A 21,488-nucleotide genomic window follows, 5' to 3' on the forward strand; every position below is an offset into this window, starting at 1 on the left:
GCAATTCACATCTAAGCCCACTATTTGGTAATATATCCAGATACAGTAACTAATCTTCATTCTGACAGGCATTTAACATAAATTCCTCTGATTTCCTTCCCTTCAAATACTGCCAATCATATTCCCGAGACAGATCCTTACCTAATGCCCTCAGCTCACCCTTTGAGGCCTCTACTTGTAAATTCTGTGAGCATAACCTCACCTTCACATCCCTACAATCAGTCTCCTTTGGCTCATTTCAATTCACTTCGCTGAATCTCATTTTTACTCCATTGGAAGACTTCCTGTTCTTCCCCTGAGCACAGACATTGTCAGAATCTCCTTAGTGCCAGTTGGGCCAGAATATTCCACAATGTCATGCTTGTCTCCATTCTTACACGCTGAATCATGAAGGAACCTGTTAGGGACATTAAGGTCTTTATACATTTCCTGTCCTCAGCATCTCACCCACTTTTGCCACTGATACATAGCAATTCAGTTCCATATTGTACTTGCGGGAATATCATGGACACAAAAGCATTTAATACGGGTCTATGTGACATCTCACCATAAGTGTTTTAAAAAATATATATTTTTATTTGCATTTTATTCTTTTTTTTAAAAAGACGTTTCAAACGTGCATGTATATATGTAACATCGGATGTCAGTTGGCTAGTTGGCATCAGTTTCCCCGCTAAGACGCATCAAATTGCACACAATATCTATCTCATATAATATGAAAATGTCTGCCTCTTGTGACTTCTGTACACTGCATTGTGTCTAAATGTCCAAGAAAGGCTTGTTTATTATGTTCATTAGGACAGCAAGATACTTTTCGTGCCTTCCGTGATGTTGTCGTTATATCCATGAGTCTTAATGACATTTCGTGTGAATAACTGTACCTGAACATGCATTTGGGGAGAAGGATAAAGCAAAATATGATATGATTATATAGTAATTAAACAAACAAACTAAGCCATCACCTAAACGGCAAGTCTGGGTCAATGTATTTACAGTGCAGGGGATGTCCATCCAACACATCCGCAGCAGGTCCATTTTTCCATCACCGCAGAGAGTATCTGACAGGGTATGCGACCAGACCACTCCCTCGTCAATGTAGATACCTCCTAAGTGCAGCTCATTGTCCCGAACCAGCCCTTGACCTATTCTGAGCCGGGAGCATCGTGTACCAGGGGGTTTGTATCTACGTCTCATGTATCAGCTACTTGTGAGGAACTGTTTCCCTCCTCCCCCTCTATGTGTCTCAAGTCCGCTAGTATAGTATCCCAATAATGCACAATGGGGTATTTGCATAGTCCAGCTATTTCTTCTCTACGCAGTGATGTGCTTTCTGCTTGTGCCCACACTATAAGCGATTTTCTCCAACTGTTGACAACAGGAGGGTCTGTGTGTTTCCATCTCTTGTTTATTAGTCTTTTTGCTACTATTAATCCTAAGTCAATGAATCTGGATGTGGCCTTGTCATTTTTTTATCTAGGGAGAAGGCCTCCCATGTATGTGATATTGCATGTGGCAAGTGTTGCAGTAATTGCTCGCCAGTCTGTATGCAAGGAGGCGCAGGACCAGAGCATATGGAGGATATTCACATCAATCTGTGTACAGCGTGGGCATGCCGAAGTGGCGATGTGGCAATGTTTGTTTAATTTGTCCAGGTTGAGGTACGCCCTTTGTGTTATGTATGTCTGTATAAGACTAAATTTAGAGTTTCTAGGAATGTAAGTGGAAATAGCTAGTACCGTATCCCATTCAGGGTCCGTCGACTGCTGTCCACTGTCTGCTTCCCACTGCAATCAGAGAGCCATCATGGGTTTCACTGTGTGAGCAAGTACCGCCTCAGCCAGTCAGTGTACAATGTGAGATTCACTGCCCATGGCATGCAGATATTGTATCAGGAGATGCATCTCCGGTTCAGAGGTTATGTCTCCTCATGCCGCTGATAACGACCTTGTGATTGAGCTATGTAGTAAGAATTGACCCGTGGGCAGGTCGTAATCCTTCGCCAGAGTTTCAAAGGGTAACAGAGCGCCTTCTGCATAGAGATCTCCAAGCGTACACAGTTCCGCTGTGTGCCAGAGTGTAAGTGTCCTGCTAGAATTGCCAATCCTGGCCCTGGGTGTCCCCAGAAAGTGGCAGCAATGGAGCATATGTGACCATATGTCTGGTGAGGTATAGGCTCCTCCTGTAACATTGGTGTGCCAGGGCAAGACAGGTTTGCGATGGGCACGGTGGCCTAGCGACAGGATGGAACAAGTAATATATCTGGGATTGAGACCAAGGCAGCTGCATGGTAGCTGTATCCTCTAATCCCGCACCCGCAAACCAGCTTGTCATCCATTGTAGTTGTGCCGCTAGATAATGCAGCTCCATATTTGGAACCGCAAGGCCTCCCATACTAGCAGGGCAATGAAGTTTGCACAGCGCTATGCAAGGTCGACCCCTATTCCAGATAAGGTCTCTGATAAGCTGCTCAAGGTCACAGAATATTCCGGTTGGGGCTAGACCAGGAGGTTAGCAAAGTACTCCAGTAATTTTGGTAATGCTACCATCTTAGTCAGTGCGATCCTACCCATCACATTCAGGGAAAGGGTCTTCTAGAACTGAACCTGGGATCCGACGGCTGATATAGCCCTAATCCGATTTCCCTCTACAAAATCAGCGGGATTCCGGTATATGAAGATGCCTGGATATCTGAACATGGATGGGTACCAGCGGAGGGAGAAATCATTCATACGTACATTCGTCTCAGCAGTTTCATCACAGAAGGAATAGAGGCTCGATTTTGCCCAGTTCACCTAGAGGCCCGATACCCTTTCAAAGTCCTGAAGTGTCTCTGCTATGGTAATGGGGATATCATGCATGTCCCTCGGGTGTATTAGCAGATCATCAGCATACAATGAAACAGTATGCATGCCGTCTCCCAGATGAATGCCCCAGTCTGCTCCCTGCCTGCAAAGCTGTGTCGCTAGTGATTCCATGGCAAGCGAGAAAAGGAGTGAGGACAGGGGGCAGCCCTGCCTGGTACCTCTGTGCACCCGTATGGCATTTGATATCTGCTGGCCCGTCTGAACCCTAATGGAGGGCCGCATGTATAATAATTGAACCATGAGTAAAAAACATCTCCCAACCCCTATCCCTGCAACACTTCGAAGAGATATGGCCACTCTAGGGAGTCAAAGGCCTTGTCCTGGTCCAGGACCAAGCAGCAAGAACAGTGCCAGATGTCTGCCGCATAATGCTGCACCCTGAAAAACCTGCGTATGTTAAGCGCTGTGCTTCTAGTGGGGACAAACCTGTTCTAGTCTTCATGTACAAAGGTCCGTAACAGTGGGGCCAAGCGTGCTGCTATGATGGATGCTAGAACCTTATTATCTGTGTTAAGTAGTGCCAGTGGTCTGTACAAGCCTAGCTCCTCCGGATCTCTGCCAGGTTTAGGTAGAGAGATCAGCAGTGCTTCATTCTGCGTGTCAGAGAGGGTAGAGTCCTCTATTGAGTACTCCTATGCCCTCTTGATTTTCGGTGCTAGTACCTCTATATAGGCCTTGTAAAACTCCACCGGTAGGCCTGCTGGGCCCGGAGATTTGGAATTTGCCATTGAGCGCATGCTTGCTCTAATTTTGTCTAATAAAATATGGTCATCTAAATGAAACCTTTGCTCTGGTGTAATCTGTGGCTGGGCAATGTCTTCTAAATATCTGCGAATATCATCTAATGTGGCTAAAGTATGGAACCTATATAATGTGGTATAAAGAGTTATGAATTCCCAATGTATATCCTGTTGTGAGTATATTGTAGTACCCTGTGCAGAATGGAGAGAAGTGACAGGTGAAGTGGTATCGTTTTGACTGATCAGCCAAGCTAAAAGGCCACCGGCCTTGTTGCCTGATTGATGTGTGTGCGCCGAATGTGCTGCGTAATTAAGACATCTGCGTCTTTCTTGCAATCGGGCATGTTCCTCCCTGTTGTGAGTTAATCGCCTATTTGAGCCTCCAACCACCTCTTTCTCATGAGATTCCATATTTCAATCTAGAGTAGTAAGGTCTGTTTCCAGCTGTTTGCACAAGCCGGCTTCTGTGCCCAGGCAATGCCCACGTATGACTACTTTAAAGGTGTCCCAGTCTATCAGCGGTGATGAGGCAGTGTCTGTATTATGCTCAAAGTATTGTGTTACAGCTGTTTCCAATGATTCCCGGAATGCTGCATCTAATAGTGTGTCTGCCTGTAAACTCCATTTCGGAACCGGGGGGTGCCCCTACTCTACTATAATTGTAACATGTGTGGATTATGATCCGAGTGCGTCCTCCCGAGTTATTGGGGTTCCACAAAAGCTGTTAAAAGGTCATCAGATATCATTATTCGGTCTAGGCGGATGTGTAATCCATGCGCCCCGGAGTAGAATGAATATACCCTGTCATGTGGGTTTCTGTGTCTCTATGGATCAGTTAATTGCCATTGCGTAGCCCAGTTATTTAATGTCTTCATGGTGGCATGTATAGGTGTGCTAGGGAGAGGAGTAAAGGAGCAGTCCAGGCAAACATCTAAGACACTATTGTAACCCCCCCCCCTATTTTCATTGGAATCTCATTCCATGTAGCCAATTTATTCGACAGGGTGTACAGAAATGCGGCCTGGTCAGTGTTAGGTGCATATATGGATGCAAGAACTACAGGTCGCCCATCTAGCCTTCCCTGCACTATAAGGTAGCGGCCTTCTGTGTCAGTAAGTGAATCATCTATATGTAACAAAGTGCCTGGCCGAACCCAAATTAAAGTTCCCCTAGCGTATGCTGAATATCCTGTGGTGTATAACTGCCCCCTCCATCTTCTCTGCAATTGTTTCACCTCAGACCCTGGCAAGTGCGTCTACTGAAGGAGAGCAATCTGTACGTGATGTTGCTTGAGATACGAGTAAATGAGGTATCTGCGGGAAGGTATGTGTATGCCTCTCACATTCCATGTGCAAATGTTAACAGGTGTCATGAACTTAAATCAAGAACAAGCATATGACTTGCAAAAGATGTAGCTGTTATGTTAATTGGCATAGTACACGTTTGAGATGGAAATTGCTGTTGAAAAGCTATTTATCTAAAACTCAGTGTGTGTCGACCCAGTGTGTGGCGGATGGCAAAACTACTACAAACTAGAACTGATAATACCAAAAGGACAAAAATGCAACATGCAGTCATCCGAACAGTGAAAGAAAAAGACATTGTACAAAGGCAAGGGGGTTTTCATGCAAGCAGAGCATATGTCTCACATGCGTGGACTTCAAAGCATTCAAGTCGATGCTTGCCCAGAGTTATTTATCATGGTCTATATAATGCCATCTGCAGTTTGAGGCACGATTTCCGGAAGGTTATCTGAGTCCTGTGAGTTCAAGTTTTCACCTGACTGCTCTCCCTTGCTGTCCTGCTCTTATAAACTGGATAAAGAGGATGCCTTCCTTTGTGTCCCTCTAATTTCTGCCGCAGCCTAAAGCGCATTGAGTTGGTCCTGCAACATCTGTTCTGGATTGGGTCCAAAGTTATGGGAGAGTTGACCAGTTTTGCGTTTCTTCCCCCTCCTGCGTCTTCCCGGAAGGCCGACGATATTCATGCCATTGGTTCCCGTTGTTGAGGAGGCACCCCCTGTGAATGCTTGTGTGTTCAGCCAGTCTCCCCTGCTTCCGGAGTATCAAAGAAGTAGGTCCAGCCACCCGTAAGCAGGCTGGGATCAACAAGGAATATTTTAGGTCCTGTTGCCGGAGCCGTCTCTTCACTGCCATATAGGAATATTGCTGTCTCTGCACCAGCACTGTGAAAACGGGAAACAGCCTTTACCACGAAGCATTTTCTACGCATTACGTTTACAACGATACACTTACCTCGTAAACTTCTTCACAACGCGTAATGCTTCAACGACCATCTTCACCACGCAAGCAACGTCATCACGGAACAACGTCATCCTAATCCGAAAAAAAGCATCAGTCCGTTTTCAGTGTCGGCGGAGACCTGCGGAAAAAGGGAAAAAAAAGAAGAAAGGGGGCTTGGGGGGGGTCACCCCCCCAAAAAAAGAAAAAGCGAAGTAAAGGTAAAATCGAGGTAACGGCAAAGCGTGGAAAACACATTCCGTTGTAACGCATGCGTGGTAAAGGCATGCGTTGCAACGGAATGCGTAGTAACGACATATATTCCCTATGTAATTCAACACCCGCACCAGAAGTGGTTTGGGGTTAGACCCTGGAGGTGGATGCTTTGCCGGCATCCTGTGTGCACATTCAATAACAAAATAGGGGGAAATATTCCTTCCGGTCGCAGTGCACGAATCCAGGATTGTATGCAATTGCCTCCCTACCTTCTGTGCCTTCCGGCAGGCCCACTATGCACCTCGATCTTCCTTCGGCATCTTCGGGTCAGATCTCCAGGAACAGAGCATCAAATTTATTGGATGTTTAGTCTGGTGATGTCTCTCCAGGCATTTTGTCAGAGTGGGCGCAGGTCAGGGGGGATGGGTCGGTGGGTCCCCGGTGCCAGTCTGCAGTCACCCTCCGCGCGACTTAGAGCTGAGGCCAGTTGCTTGTCAGCGACCACACCAAAATGGTGGTATGAAGTAAGCAAAAAGGGGGAGGGCCCTCTTCCAGCCTCGCCAGATCTGTAAAAAATGCACCTGGGGGAAAAGTAACATCCCTGGTATGCCAGCTGCCGAGTACGGGATCCTTGGTCCGTGCAGCCAAGCAGGTGTGTCAGTGCCAAAGGGGTTTCTGTAGAGCGCATGTCTTGTGGGGGGGGGCACTAAGACTTCGTCCACAGTGCTCAAGCAGGAGCACAGTTTCACAACTCAGGGGTCTATTGCCGCGGTTTTTCAGGCCAGTCCACCTTTAGCCTTCTTTGCCAAAAGTAATGTGCTGTGGCTGCTGTCCAGGAGTATGCCTAGTTCCAGCTAGCACCACTCCGCTATTGTCTGAGACTTGCCTGGTCCCGAAACACTGCCAGTGGTCTTCCCGTATATTTCTGGGGTTTGGATGTGTACTAGAGGTCACCACCCAGCTCCGGGCCGCCCGTCCACCATCTCCAGCTCTATGTGTTCTCAGAATCAGTGCGTGTCTTCTCCTGTTAGGTGGCAGCCGCCGAGTCCAATCCAGCAAAACTACTCCTTTGCCCCGGATTCGCCCAATTCCAGTGTAATGTCAGCATCGTGCCTGACTGCCCCCGGTGCCTGGGTGAACTGTAGAATGTCACCTTCGGGCTCGGGGATATGGGGCCACCATCTTGGGCCGGGTGCGAGTATCGACCGTCTGTCAAAGTTCGCTCTTCTGGTTGTCAGCTGTCACACCAGCGCACTCACCACAGCATCGGATGGTTCTGCCTCTTTCAGGCTCCAACAGCGGCCAGCGGGGGCTCAGCATGGCTGTGTGCCACTGACCGCCAAGCACCGTGGCCTGCTGGGTGGGGCACATCTCCAGTCCTGCGTAAAGGATTCTGGCGGACACTCCCCGTCACCGCTTGGCATGCACTCCGCTACCCGGTCACGTGCCTGGTCCTCGGCACCCTCTGCGGCTTCAATTTGCACTGTGTGTCACAGGTCAGACCGGGCCTCGGCGGAGTCAACTACCATCCCTGGAAACCTGCTGCATTGCATGTTGTTAGCCAGGCAAGGAGAGTCAGCAACGGAGCTCTAATCGAGCATGTCCAACTCCATTGCTTGAATAGCCATGCCCCACGTGACATCACACCATAATACCGATTAATTCTTTTAAAGCCACTCACTGAGGCAAGGGTCCTTGCCTTCAGGGACTCCATATGCAAATTCAGGGACCTCTCAAACCAAGCTCCTAGATACTCATGAACTATTTCCAATTTTGTGGGACCCAAATACCAACTAAAACTTACTTTTTTTTTTTTATCGAAGCACAATACCTTGGTTTTATCCATATTACAGTTAGCTTTTTATGGCTAAAGTATTCCCTTAATGCATTCAGCTTTCTCTTGAGCCCCATCTTTGTCTGATCTATAATTACAATATTGTCTGCATACAGAAGGCATGATCTATGTTTGCAATTCATTCTGGGACTAGCACCTCTAGCCACCGCCAAGGCAGACGGTAGATCAGCTACAAATATGGAAAAGAGTAGTGGGGCCAAAACGCACCCCTGTCATAGTCGATTAATAATTGCTATTTTCTGTGTCAACATCCCTTTAGTATCCATAATGACCTGGGCCCAATTATTCTTATGTAACTCCTGGATTAAGACCAATATTCTCTTGTGGATATCACATTTTAGCAAGGTTTCCCATAAGCAGCTCAGGTCCACCAGATCGAATGCAACATGGAAATCTACAAAACAGCAGAACAAACTGCCTCTCTGCTCAACTAATTGCTGTGCAATGGATCAGAGGGCAAAACAGTGATCCGTTGTGGAGTGATACTCCGTAAACACCCCTTGTTCTTACTTCACAATTAGTCTCCAGTCAACCCTTTCCCTAAATATTCTAAAAATAATTTTTGCACATACTAATCTGAAAGGTTAATCAACCTATACCTTTTTGGGGCCTTTATTTCTTCTCTCTTATGGATGGGTCTGATTATAGCACTTCTCCAGCTATCAGGGATCTGACCTGTTTCTAATATGACTGAGAACATCCGAAATAGAAATTCTGCCCACCACTCCGGCTGAATCTTTACTATGACAGCGGGGAGGTTATAGGGTCCAACTGCTCGAGTCAAGGTTAACTTTGCATAATGCGTCTTATATTACATAGTGTGAAGTGGGATCTGATGTCATCATCCACCCCTTCCCAGGGAATTACACTTCTTTTCACTAATTATGCCAACGTACTATATATTTCCTCCAAATACGAATCCCATGCAGCTTCTTCCACCACACAATTCATTGATCCCTGTGTTTTACCTGAACCTTCCTGTACTTACTTCTAAAACTTTCTTGCAAATCTTGTTTGCATTGCTTCCAGCCAGTTTCCCCAATGTTTCTCTTTAAAAAAAAGTCTGATTTCTAATACGCGTTTTATACACTTTCCTTTACAATTTTATTATAACTTTCAGTATCATACCTTTCTTTAAGGCTTCTTTCACTTTTCCTTATCAGTGCCTTTGATTTTCTACACTCCTCATTGAACCAATCCTTTCTTTTTCCACGGTTTCTCCAGTTCTTCTTATCCCTGATTGCTTTTCCTTTTAAATAAACCCTAAAACATTGAACCACTTGGCTGATTTTATATTCATACTACTCTAGATTCATTGCACAGGCAATTTCCAGTTTTAGGTTCTATTGAAAGTTAGCCACTTTCACCATTTATTCACCTGCCATTCTAGTGGTAATGTGCTTTGGGTAGTTCATTTGTACAGGGATTACTGTATCTCACAAATTCCTTCCACCTCTAATTAATTCACATTTTCGCAAATCATGACCACTTCTTTCTCTTTGAGTTACCCGAAACCCCTTTATTTTATCAAAATTCCAGGCATCAAAGGGGTTGATTCCGATTTTGGTCGTAAGAGCTCCAAATCGGATTTGGAATTGCCTAAACCGATCCGGAGCCCTTGTTTGTAACCGAATCATTCACAGTTCCGAACGACCAAGTACGATGCCTGTAAAGCCTTAACGCTGACCGAATTGGTTCTGAAAGGCATTCAGAGAGATAGAGCCTTCAGGAACCGATTCGTACAGCTCTATGTACTAGGTTTTTCGAGTGAGCAAGTACGATAAACAATTCGGACAGCCTTTCTAATTTGGTTTGCCAGGATCGAAAAGGCTTCTGAAATCAGTCTTTGGGGGCCCGTAGCAGGCCCCCCTTCACCCGGGGCCTCTGAATTGGGCCCGTGGGGGTATCCATGGTTCCCCTCTTTCCAATCATGCACATCATGAGGTGCCTGCCACATGGTGCACGATTATCCCCAGCCACCCCTTTTATCAATGCGTGCCTGAGTACTCGTTCGGCACACAGGCTCCCATTGAAGTCAATGGGAGCCTGACTGAATCGTATCCGATGCATTTTTTTTTTTTTGATTTCAAAAGAATTTATTTTTTAAAAGATTAGATGCAAGCATAGTATACAGGCAAGAATGATACAATTGATAACAGCTGAAATACACAATATGGTATGTTGATAGTAACCAATAGAAATATCATCTTAAAATTCATTATTATGCAAGTATCAGAGACATACGTTAATTAAGGAGGAAGCAATGAAGAGCCGGGAGAAGTGGCTATCAAAAGTATCATCATCAGATATAAATTTGGGGATAAACGGAAAGAAAAGGAAAAAGCAAAGATGGAAAAGAGACAGGATAGAGAAGAGGAAAGACAAGACAAAGGGAGAGAAAAGAGAGGGATTTCCAAAGGATTCACCGAACACCCAAGACAACATTAATTAGACAAATCAAAAGGATATTGATCCACCAACCCCTCTGAGGCCAATTGCATGTACGTATCTAGCGTCAACCACACACCAGAAGATATAGACGGAGAAAGATGAGCATGATCAACTGAAGTATGAGCACTACGTAGAAAAGAACCCATGCCCACCAAGTATGGTAAGAGACTGAAGAAAAAGATTTCCACTCCATGAGAATTACTTTGACTGCAATGGTAAGTAAAAGATCCAACAGTTGTAACTCCATGGAGTCTAAAGGCAATGGGACCGAGGCCGCCAGTGGGCCTAAAAGGATTAATGAAAATGAAAGTTGAAACTTAATATTAAAGATGAGCATGAGGTGTTTATGAATTAAACCCCAAAAGGGTTGGAGAAGAGGACAGTCAAAGAACATATGCTGGAAATCGCCTGGTGCCAGACCACAACTCCAACATAAATTATCTTCCTTAAGATTTAACGAATATAAACGAGTGGGAGTCCAGTGAAGAAGATTAATAGAGAAAAACTTAGACTGCATTAAAGAGGGGGCAATTTTATCACGAAGAGAGAGCCTACCAATATCCTGCCAAGTGTCTGAAGAAATATGATCGGTAACACCATGCTCGAAATGATGGAGCCATTTTTGCTGTGTAACAGTATGAGAAGGAAGTGTCGGAGACGACAACAATTTATAAATCCTAGATGCTACATGACCAGACTTAATCCAAAATTGAAAAAGCGTAATCGTAGGGGAAGAAGGATGAAAGTGTACTTTAGCAAGTGCTACCTTTATCTTAAGAAAGGTATAAAAATCTACATTAGATAAAGAGAAATGCTGAGCCAGGGAAGAGTAAGGGAGAGGATCATTATTGGAATCATATAAATGCTTAACAAGTGAGATACCTTTCCCCGACCAATAAGACACCAAGTCTGGATCAATAGTAATTTTAAATTTGGAATTCCGCCAAATAGATGACCATCTAGTTTTATGTAATGGAATCGCCACTCTCTTATCAACCTTGCGAACCGCAGCAATAGTGTCTAGAATAATAGATCTAGAGAATGGAATAGAAAGGGTATTTGCGGTTAAGAAAGAGGCAGTCGGAAGAGGAGAGGCCAATTCCTGTTCTATTAGCAACCAAGCTGGAACATGAATAGAGGGAGAGGAAAACCAGAGCGCCCCCTGGGAGGCCAAAAAGGCAGACTGATATTTCCCCCAATCAGGAAGATTACAACCTTCCATATCATAGGATTTCCTCAAGTATTTATAGGCAATTCTAGCCCTTTTGTCATTCCATAAGAATTTGGAAGTAATTAAATCAAGTTCATGAAAGAAGGCATCAGAGAGCTGAACTGGAAGCATAGAGGAAGCAAAATTAATAATAGGTGTTATCATCATTTTAAGAGTTTGGAGTCGGCCCCACCAAGAAATATGTTTCGGAGACCAATTTTCTAGAAGATGTCGCACCTTAAGAATAGTTTGAGATTCATTATAAGTGACCGTAGCATAAAGAGTGGAACAAAAATAAATACCCAAGTATTTTAATTGATTATATTGCCGCCGACCCCATATGAGAGGAGAAACAGTAAGCATTTAAGGGGAACATCTCTGTCTTATCTTTGTTCAGGGTATAACCTGAAACCTCTGAGCACAGAGAAATTGTGTCAGAAATAGCAGGGATGGCGCGTTCAACATCTTCTGAAAAAATGAGAACGTCATCAGCATAAGCAGCTGTTTTAAGCTGATGAGATCCAAAAGAAAACCCCCTAATATCTGGATGAACATCAATCATTCTGAGAAGAGGATCAATGGACAGCAAAAATAAAAGAGGGGACAAAGGGCAACCTTGTCTAGTACCCTGGCAAAGATTAAAAAAGGACGACGTAGCTCCATTCACTCTTATGTTAGCTCGAGGTCGGGAATACAGAGACATCACCATACGGATAAAGGAATCACCAAGGTTATGCGCACATAAAACGGCACGTAAAAAAGGCCACGAGACCTTATCAAAGGCCTTTTCAGCATCAAGGGCCAAGGCCGCCGCCGGAAGATTGGATCGCTTGGCGGCCCCGAGAATGTGACAGAAAGTACGGATATTATCACGTGCAAGACGACCCTTCACAAAGCCTGTTTAAGAAGGATGAACCAATTGCGGAATAAAGGATTCTAAGCGTTTGGCTAGAAGTTTAGCAAAAATCTTAGCTTCCATGTTAAGAAGGGAAATAGGGCGAAAATATTTGGGGTCTGAATGATCTTTCCCTTCTTTAGGGATTACTACAATAGTAGCATCAGCATCAGAGCCAGACACCGAGCCATCCTTAATAAAAGCATCAAAGACCAATTGAAGTTTCGGAACGAGCACGGAGAGAAAGGTCTTATAAAACAAAATAGGATACCCATCAGGACCCGGAGCCTTACCAGAACGAGTGGCTTTAATCGCGGAAATGATCTCCTCAGAGGTAATCGGGCAATTCAAAGAATTATTGTCCTCCTCCGATACAGCTTTCAAAGGAACCGTCTTCAGGAATTCCTGACACCGTTCAAAAGAAGCCTGAGTAGAAGAGGTATATAAATTATTATAGAAATCGCGAAAGACCTCAAGAATCTCTGCAGTCTGGAATTTTTTCGTACCAAGTTGATCAGTGATAGAAGAGATTTGGGAAGATTTATAAGAAGATTCCTGGAACTTTAATGTAGCTGCAAGAATCTTGCCCGCACGATTTTTTAACAGCAACTTCTTAGATTTTTGAGCCTGCAGGCCAATATGAGCTCTCTTAGTAACTATGGTATTGTACGTGTATTTTACATTTTTAATAGATTGTAAATATGACTTATTCTTAGAATTGCGAAAAAGAGATTCCTGACGTTTAATCTCATCTGCTAAATCCATGAGTTCCTTTTTAATGGCAGCATTCCTCCTTGACATACACTGAATGACCTGTCCACGGAAAGTGCATTTAAAAGAATCCCAGAGAACCACAGGGGAGCTAACTGAACCAACATTCTCAAGGAAAAACGTCTCAATATCATTAGAAAACTCTCGAATCAGGGAATCATCATGTAAGATTTCTGTATTTAGTCTCCAAGATCGAGACCTTGCTCTAGGGGCAAAAGACATAAGCGTGAACGTCACCGCAGCATGGTCTGAAACTAGGATAGGATGGATAAGCGGAGAAGAGGAAGATTGAACAAGAGAGGAGTGAACCAAAAGATAATCAATGCGTGAAAAAGACGAATGAGGGGAAGAGAAAAAGGAGAAATCACTGCCAGTGGGATTATGAAGACGCCACACGTCCTGGAGATGGGTCAGAGAGCACATATTAATCATTTGTTTATGTGCCTGAGGGGGACGATAGGTAAAGGCAGAATTCCTATCCAAAATAGGATCCATTGGTAAATTAAAGTCTCCCCCTACAATAAGATTGCCAGATTGAGGAGTATTATTTAGCTTTTTGGTGATTGTTTTCCAAAAGAACGGATCATCCTTGTTAGGGGCATAAATATTCATGACAAAGAGAACAGCATTGCCATCGGATATCTTAGATAGTAACCAACGACCCTCTGTATCCTGCTCAGAGGAAACGATAGATAATCCAGAATGTTTAGAAACTAAAGTAATTACCCCATTACGTTTACCACAAGCATCTGAACACGCAACATCAGAAACCCATTCTTTCTTCAGAAATGACGCCTCCTTGACAGAGACCTTTGTCTCTTGAAAAAGGACTAGATCCGAAGAAAGGGATTTGCAGTAGTCTAAAATTTTTGACCTCTTAACTGGGTGATTTCATCCTTTAACATTAAGGGAGAGAATATTCAAACCAGACATAGAGCTAGCAACAGGAAAAAAGGATATTGCATATATGATATATGAAGTACAACTTCCAAAAAGACACGCCCCCAAACACTAGACCTCAACACGAAACAAGGAGAATCCACGGAGGAAATCCGAAAAGAAAAGGAGAAAGAAGAGGAAAAAAAAAGCAAGAAAATAGACAGAGAAAGAGAGATAAGAGTCCAAAAGGAAGGTCTAAAAAAGACCAAGTTCATATCAGGGGGAACATGGGAAAAAGAGCAAGGAAACCAACAGGAGGAATAAAACCCAACAGCATATCTAACCCCAGACCAATACATAGCTGATTATATGTAATTAAAAAGAAGAACCATCTAAAGGATATGAGCAGAAACTCATAACAGTAATCTAAAACTTCAATTCACTAAGAACTAGTGAAAAATGAATCAAAAACTAACGACACTATAATTATAGCCAAGCCAGAGTAGACACCACCAAGAGCAGAAAAGAATAAAGAGAAAGAAATACATTACAAAGAATATTATATGGTACAATTATGATACATTTATGAAGAGAAAATGAAAAAAGAGAGAAGTGAAACATAGTAGAGAACGGAATGTAGTAAAGATAAGTATAACAGTCAATGAAGCCCTATGGCAGATAAATAAGCGAAATGAGATTATATATAAATATGTAAACTCTATAAATACACTTATAAATAACTGACCACTGATACATAGAATCCGAAGCACTTAGTGTACTAAAAGAAGCGTGAACATCGTAAATATATGAGCATGAAGATAAAGAAGCATAAGCCCAACAAACACAACACAGCAATAGAACTCCAATCTAGTGGAAGAAGACAGTTAATATTAATACTGAAACAAAACGATCAAAGATATAACATTAAGAAAGATATAAACACTAATTATACAGAAAAGAAAGATTATCCCTAATAGCAGCAATTAATAATTATCTAAAAAACATGCTATGAATCAAATACATAATCAATCAATACACCAAAACACCAATAAACAATGGCGTACTCCAGATATACGAAACAACCAAAGACGAAGATCAGACAGAGAGACCATAAACGAAAAAAGAGAAGACCAAATCACACACACAAATTTGAGAAAATTAAGAAGCCCTACAATGGGCGAAGAAAAACGGACCCGGACCAATATAGAAGGACAAATTGGGGATGAAAAGAGTAGGAAGGACAACAAGTGTACATGAGTGGGATAAAACCATCAAGAAACACTACCACGAAATATTGGACGAATCGCGCAGTAGGACTAACGACAATAAAAGACCACTACACTATAACGATGGGAAGGGAAAACCATAAGACAACAACAGCACGTCCAGAACATTGGACATTAGGACCACCATGCAGATCTACGAGAGAATAAACCTAATAGACCTGGCAAAGACAAAAAGAAAAAAACACATTGCAGTATGTATAGACGTCTCAGGTGCCAGAGGAGCCAGGAACAAGCGAGGCCTCCATTTGAAGATCCATCTGTGACTCCAACTGATTATCCAGAAACGAGGCCAAATCAGCAGGTTCATCGAAGATTCTGGAGCGCCCTTTGAAAGTAATGCGGAATTTTGAAGGGCCGGCAAAAGAGAAGGGAATATTCATCTCGGCTAAACGCTTCCGGAGATTAAGAAAGCCCTTTCTCCTAATGACCGTGTCCCTGGCAAAGTCTTGAGAAATTGAAATGCGATGGCCATTCCAAGAGACAACTCTAACCTTCCGCATGTGAGCCAGAATTTTCTCTGTATGTTGATGGCGCAGTGGCTTGAAAATTATCGCTCTAGGTTGCGTAGCAGACTTAGAGCGAAATGTGGGTACGATCTTCTTGCTCAGTAAGGTCTTTCCGCAATGCTGCCATTGAGCGCTCTAACTGTGAGAGAGATCTAGATTGCTTTTGCATGGAGTCCTCTGCGCCACTAATACGTGCTTCTGTGTCCGAAACACGAAGGGAAAGGGCCTTGAAATCATTCCTGATGGCTAACACCTCTACTTGCAGTAAATCTTGGTAGATTGCGCAATTTCATAGACCTCATTAAGGCGCGTCAGGATAGACTCAAGAGTGGCACCAGGGTCCTTTTGCGCAGATTCAGGTGTAGGGGATATCTGTTTGGACCTTTTAAGAGACGCTTTAGAGTCTTTAGCGTCTTTAGCATTTGGTGACGGGCCCATATTCGCAGCCATAGAGCACACCACCTCAGCAGGAGCAAAAAGAAAGGAAACGAGCAAAAATGGAAAGCGCGCTCACATCAAAAGGACAATAATAATGGCGTCTCCCAGGGCAAGGAGAGGGACCACCTCACAAAAATATCAAGTCCTGCAGATATCAAAAAAGGCACCTTCCAACAACCAGAAACAGCCACGAAGCAGGGAAATAATGATCAAAGAGACCTCATAAGAGGGCAATGGCGGCGCTCTGACTAGAGGTATATCAGCCGAAAACCACACAATATGGTCATAATAGGCAGCAAAGCAGCAGGAGGAAATAAAAAGAACAATATAAACGTAGGAAATGTGAGCAACTTCACCAGTTCTTGTCCATCCTTATTCCTGGCAAATCCTTAGCAGTGTCAGCGTCGTGCTGAGGAGAAAAAACATCCCGCTCTTGAGAAAAACAAAATGGCGGCCGCTCGCGAAAACGCCGAGCGCCACCTAAAAACGCCCGAAATATGGTCACCGGCAGCCACAAAGTTCAGGAAAAGTCTCTCATGGCATACTTGGCAGCTTCATATCCATAAGGCCCCCTTCAGAAATTATCAGGGCAAACAGCGAAACCTCCGTTGGCTCCTGCTCCAGCGCAGAGCTCAAGCACAAACCGCCATCACGCAGCGGCGCGCAAGCCACGCCCCCATCGTATCCGATGCATTTAAAAGCATCATACTCATACGGTCGGACTGCCCCATTCTGAGTCATATGGAAAGCATTCCACCCGAGTCGTTCAGTATGCTACCCGAACAAGATCGGAATCGGGCACTAAGTTGGTTAGCACCCGTTCATGCTCTGTGCTTCCCGAGTTAAGAATAAATGAATTTTGCTCTGTTAATTGCACCACGTAATTACTACAAAAATATTGTATATATGTTAATTTCCATTTTCCACAGTAATAGTCTCTTCCTTCCAATTCAAACAAAGGAAGAAAACACCCACTGGAAAGTAAAAAGCTCAAAGTAGGGCAGCAGATTCTGGAAGAATAAGTGAGACAAATCTATCCTCACGATGATAACAGCACTCACAAATGGAAAACATTTTCTTGACAGTGTAATCTTATTCATATTACTGTACTCTGTTTTGTAGAGTATGTGTCCCAACACTGGAAAGAAGATGCATTCTTTGGGTACCAGTTCCTCAATGGCATTGATCCAAAGATTATAAAGAAGTGCAACAAAATCCCGGACAACTTTCCAGTGACGGACAGCATGGTCGAATACATCCTGGGGCCAAAGACAAACCTTACAGCGGAGTTACAGGTATGCACATTTGTTCTTCATTTCCAATGTCCTGCAAACTGGTGTGTGTATCAAATGTCTTCAGCTGGAGGCCCCGCCAGTTCTTTTGTTGTTAAGTGTGGCTTGATGGTGCAACTGTCTGCAAGAGCTAATGTTACTAGCTCTTAAACTGCACATAAAGCAGGGTTGATCTCTGCCCAGGTTACTGTTTTTCTCTCCCCTCGTGTTATTGGCTGTTTAATATAATATATGGAGTGTTTGCATTGTGATCCATGACCTACTACTTCACATCTCGCAGCTACATTGAAAGAAAGCAAATAAAAAAATGTTCTCACTGCAACAAACTGCTTAAGTATAGCAGCAGCAGTGCAAGCTTCTTTCACACACATAGATCAATACAGCACAGGCAACAGCACTAAAGCTATACACACACACACATACAACTACAGCGGATGCAGAAATTATGAAATATGGTTTAGCTAGCACCAGGCACAATGTTTAATCACAAAATTGTACACAGAGCAGTGCAAAATCTGGGTGTCAGACAAACCAAACAGGTGTGCAACAAAGAGCTTCCTCTCCAGATATAGACTCCCGCATTCAGTTGTCATGGAGTGGGTCTTATTGCCAGCACATCCTTCTGTTGCCATATTTTAATTGAGTTCAAAGATGTCCACCACATTCTAGGTAATGTGTGTTTTCATTTACAATGTGACTCTCATGTGTATGGTTTCTTGGTTTGAGAATTATTTATCAAACATTCAACATTTTGGCTTCCATCTTTGAAATATAGAGCATTGCTTAAAATTGTATTCAATATCAATGACATGAATTCAATATTTTAAAATATACATTTTATGAATGACTAAATTTAAGGAACCACATAGGTACCTCATGCCGATGTACATTGACCTCGATTGGCCAGTTTTTAAATGTCTCCTAGTCCAACCGCAAGTAATGGATGCTAGGTCTTTGTTCCCGACACTGGAGTCTGTTTCAGAACAATTTGACACTACTAGGTTGCATGATGACAGGTCTATGAGGAGGCAGCTACAGTATACATTACTGGACTTATCTCAGAGGTACCTATTAATGCTCTTTAGTGGCAGATACCAAGTTTCTGATGATGTTCTGCCCTTTTGCCCCGTCAAAGCACTGAAGGTGACATGCTCTGCATCCTCTTGTGACTATTGCCTGTGATTGATCAATAGCCCTAGAGTTATAATGCCTTTTAGCCCTGTGACGTGCTTACATTCAGCCTTTAAAATGACGCTCTTTAACCAAAGTCTTCTTCAAACCTTTGTGGTATTCATCCCAGGACAGAACATGCTCTATGTTTCTGTGCCAGTCATCTGAACCATCCAGCTCTGTCAAGCCCCTGTGTAAGTGTGAGAGGACAAGCTCCATTTCCCCATGTATACTCCAGACCTCATGGATATATGTGATATTTCTGTAATGCATACCTAGCCAAAAGGCAGCAGAGCGCTGTACATGAATAAAAGGCAATCTTCGAGTCAACGAGTAATGGGAGAGGAAGTTTTGATGTGGACAGTTAATGCATTGTGATAGAGTGTTCTTTAAAGATGTGAGTGTTTGTCGCCTTCCTAAATTGGAACAACATTGGGGCGGTCCTGATAAATGTAGGGATGATGTCCCAAACCCTGGTTGCATAGATGAAAAAGGTTTGTATTGTTTTTCCTTTTTTATACTTGGTCTGCAGTTTGATGGTGTCCTAACTGCAGGCGTGCCATGAACCACCAGATATGGTGAGCTTATCTACATGATAAGTATGGGTCCCAGTTATGATGGCTTTGTAAATATGGCTTGTTTTGAAAATGATGTGGGCAGGCAAGTTGAGCTAATGAAGTGCCTTCATAATGGGGTGATGTAGTCCTGTTTCTTCGGTCCCCTAGATGAGACTTACTGTGGCATGTACGATGCCTCTAAGGGGTGCCAATGCAGGGGCTGCAAAGCCATGGAGTAGGCTACTACCACCATTAAGATGTGAGAGTAGAAGGGCTTGAATATCCACTGTGAAGTTGCTTTCTGGAAGAAACTTGTTTTCTTTTGTTAGAGAGAGCTGCTACCAGACTGTCTGTTTGTTTTTGGTGAGGGTAAGCTTGGTGTCTAAAGTGCATCCAAGTGAATTGCCATTCAGCAAGAGTTTGGGATCAAACTGACAAGGTTCATGTCATTGAGTCTGGTATGTACTGCATCTTGTTTGTTGTTCTTGGCAAATAACAGAAATTCTGTCTTGGTTGGATTGAGCTTCAGGTAGAATCTGGAAAACCAGGTCCAGGTGATGTATAGGTAGTGTTTGAGGTGATGGGTGTGTGAAGCATAGTAGGCTTTCTAGCAGAGCTGTGTATCATTGGTATACTAGTGAATCATGATGCTGTTTGAGTAAAGGACCAAATGGTTCCATGTAAATATGACAGGAGACAGTAGCAGTATACTGGTGAATCATGATGCTGTTTCAGTACAGTACCAAATGGATCCATATAAATGTTAAAGATGACGGGAAACAGTATGGAACCTTCCTTGGGACTCTACAGATGATGGGGATCCTTTATGACCTGAGGTACCTATGAGAACAAACTTGTGTTGGTTGGAAAGGTAGAAAGAGAACCAGGGAAGGACTTTGCCAGTGATTACCATTTGTGGCCCAATGGTGTGTATTAGGGTGGTATGGTCAGCTGTGTCAAAGGCAGCTGATTGCTCCAGCACTAGCAGGAGACAGAGTTCATCTCCATGTTCTGTGATCAAGAGGGCAAGGTCTATGATGTGTAAGGTGTACCTTGTAGTATCCATTCTGTAGTGTGATCTGAAGCCAGATTGGGGATAATTATAATTAATATGATTGTGGAGTTGAACATAGACTGCTTTATTTTGATGATATTGCTGATTAATGGTAGGTGAGTGATGGGCCGGTAGTTGGCAAGGTCACTCGGGCCTAGTGTAGGTTTCTTTAGGAGTGGGTGAATCTGGCGTGTCTTGAGAACCTCCGAGAAGTTTCTTTGAGTTAAGGAAGCATTGACCATTGTAAGTAGGTAGAGCTGAGGTTGTGAAGGCTGACCATTGTGGGATTCTACAGGAAGAGGTGGGTGTATAAGATGAAGCAGGCTTTGTATCATTGATGTGCTGATGAATTTCCTGTATTTATTTACTGTGGCAGAAGTTGATGGCATTGAACTTTTCTATGTGGAATAGTTGGGACCAGAAGGGGGTTGATGAGATACATGTCTTTAACAGCATTCTTGTCCAGTTTGTGGCTTCGTTGATGTTGATGGCATATTAGTTTCTTTTGGCTGATGTGATAAGCTTTTTGTATGTTGCACAGAGGGACTTCATTATCGAGAGATCCTCGTATGCTCTAGTTTTTTATGTATTTTCTTTCCTGTCTGCAGATGGGTTATTTGTTAACAGCATCTTCAGAATACCAGATGCCGAAGACTTTGTTGTAATTTTGGTGTGAATGTTCACATAGATTTCCAAAACAATATTGATGTTGTTTAGAATGGTGTTTACATCAGACGTGGCTTTGATGGGGTGAAAAATGTGTTCAAGCATGTCCATGGATAGAGTGCTCAAAGGATCTGAAAGTCTGGTCTTCACTTTTGTGTTGAACTTGAATTATAAGTAATACATTGAGCAGGAAGATGTGGATGACAAAGTGGTTGGTCCAGTCCTAGGGCATACGTGGTTTGCTTTAGATTGTTGGTGATGTTGAGAAGTTAAGTTTGAGGATGTGGCCTTTTTAGTGTATTGGTTGTGTGACACACTGTATTATGTTGTGTATCGATGAGGGTGTTTTTTTGAGTTTGTATTTTCTGAGAGGTTGAGGTCACCCAATGGGGTGGTGT

At 43.3% G+C, this 21,488-nt stretch overlaps 1 protein-coding gene across 1 annotated transcript in view; it reads left to right on the forward strand.

Moving 5' to 3' along the window:
• Positions 1-21,488, forward strand: part of LOC146783135 (polyunsaturated fatty acid lipoxygenase ALOX15B-like) — a 218,463-nt gene that overhangs the window by 131,654 nt on the left and 65,321 nt on the right. The window contains exon 6 of the mRNA XM_085637301.1: positions 17,474-17,646. Within this exon, the coding sequence (XP_085493427.1) occupies positions 17,474-17,646 (173 nt within the window). The remainder of the gene's footprint in view (positions 1-17,473; positions 17,647-21,488) is intronic.

This window comes from Triturus cristatus, chromosome 12, assembly GCF_964204655.1.
Source record: "Triturus cristatus chromosome 12, aTriCri1.1, whole genome shotgun sequence".
NCBI lineage: Eukaryota > Metazoa > Chordata > Amphibia > Caudata > Salamandridae > Triturus > Triturus cristatus.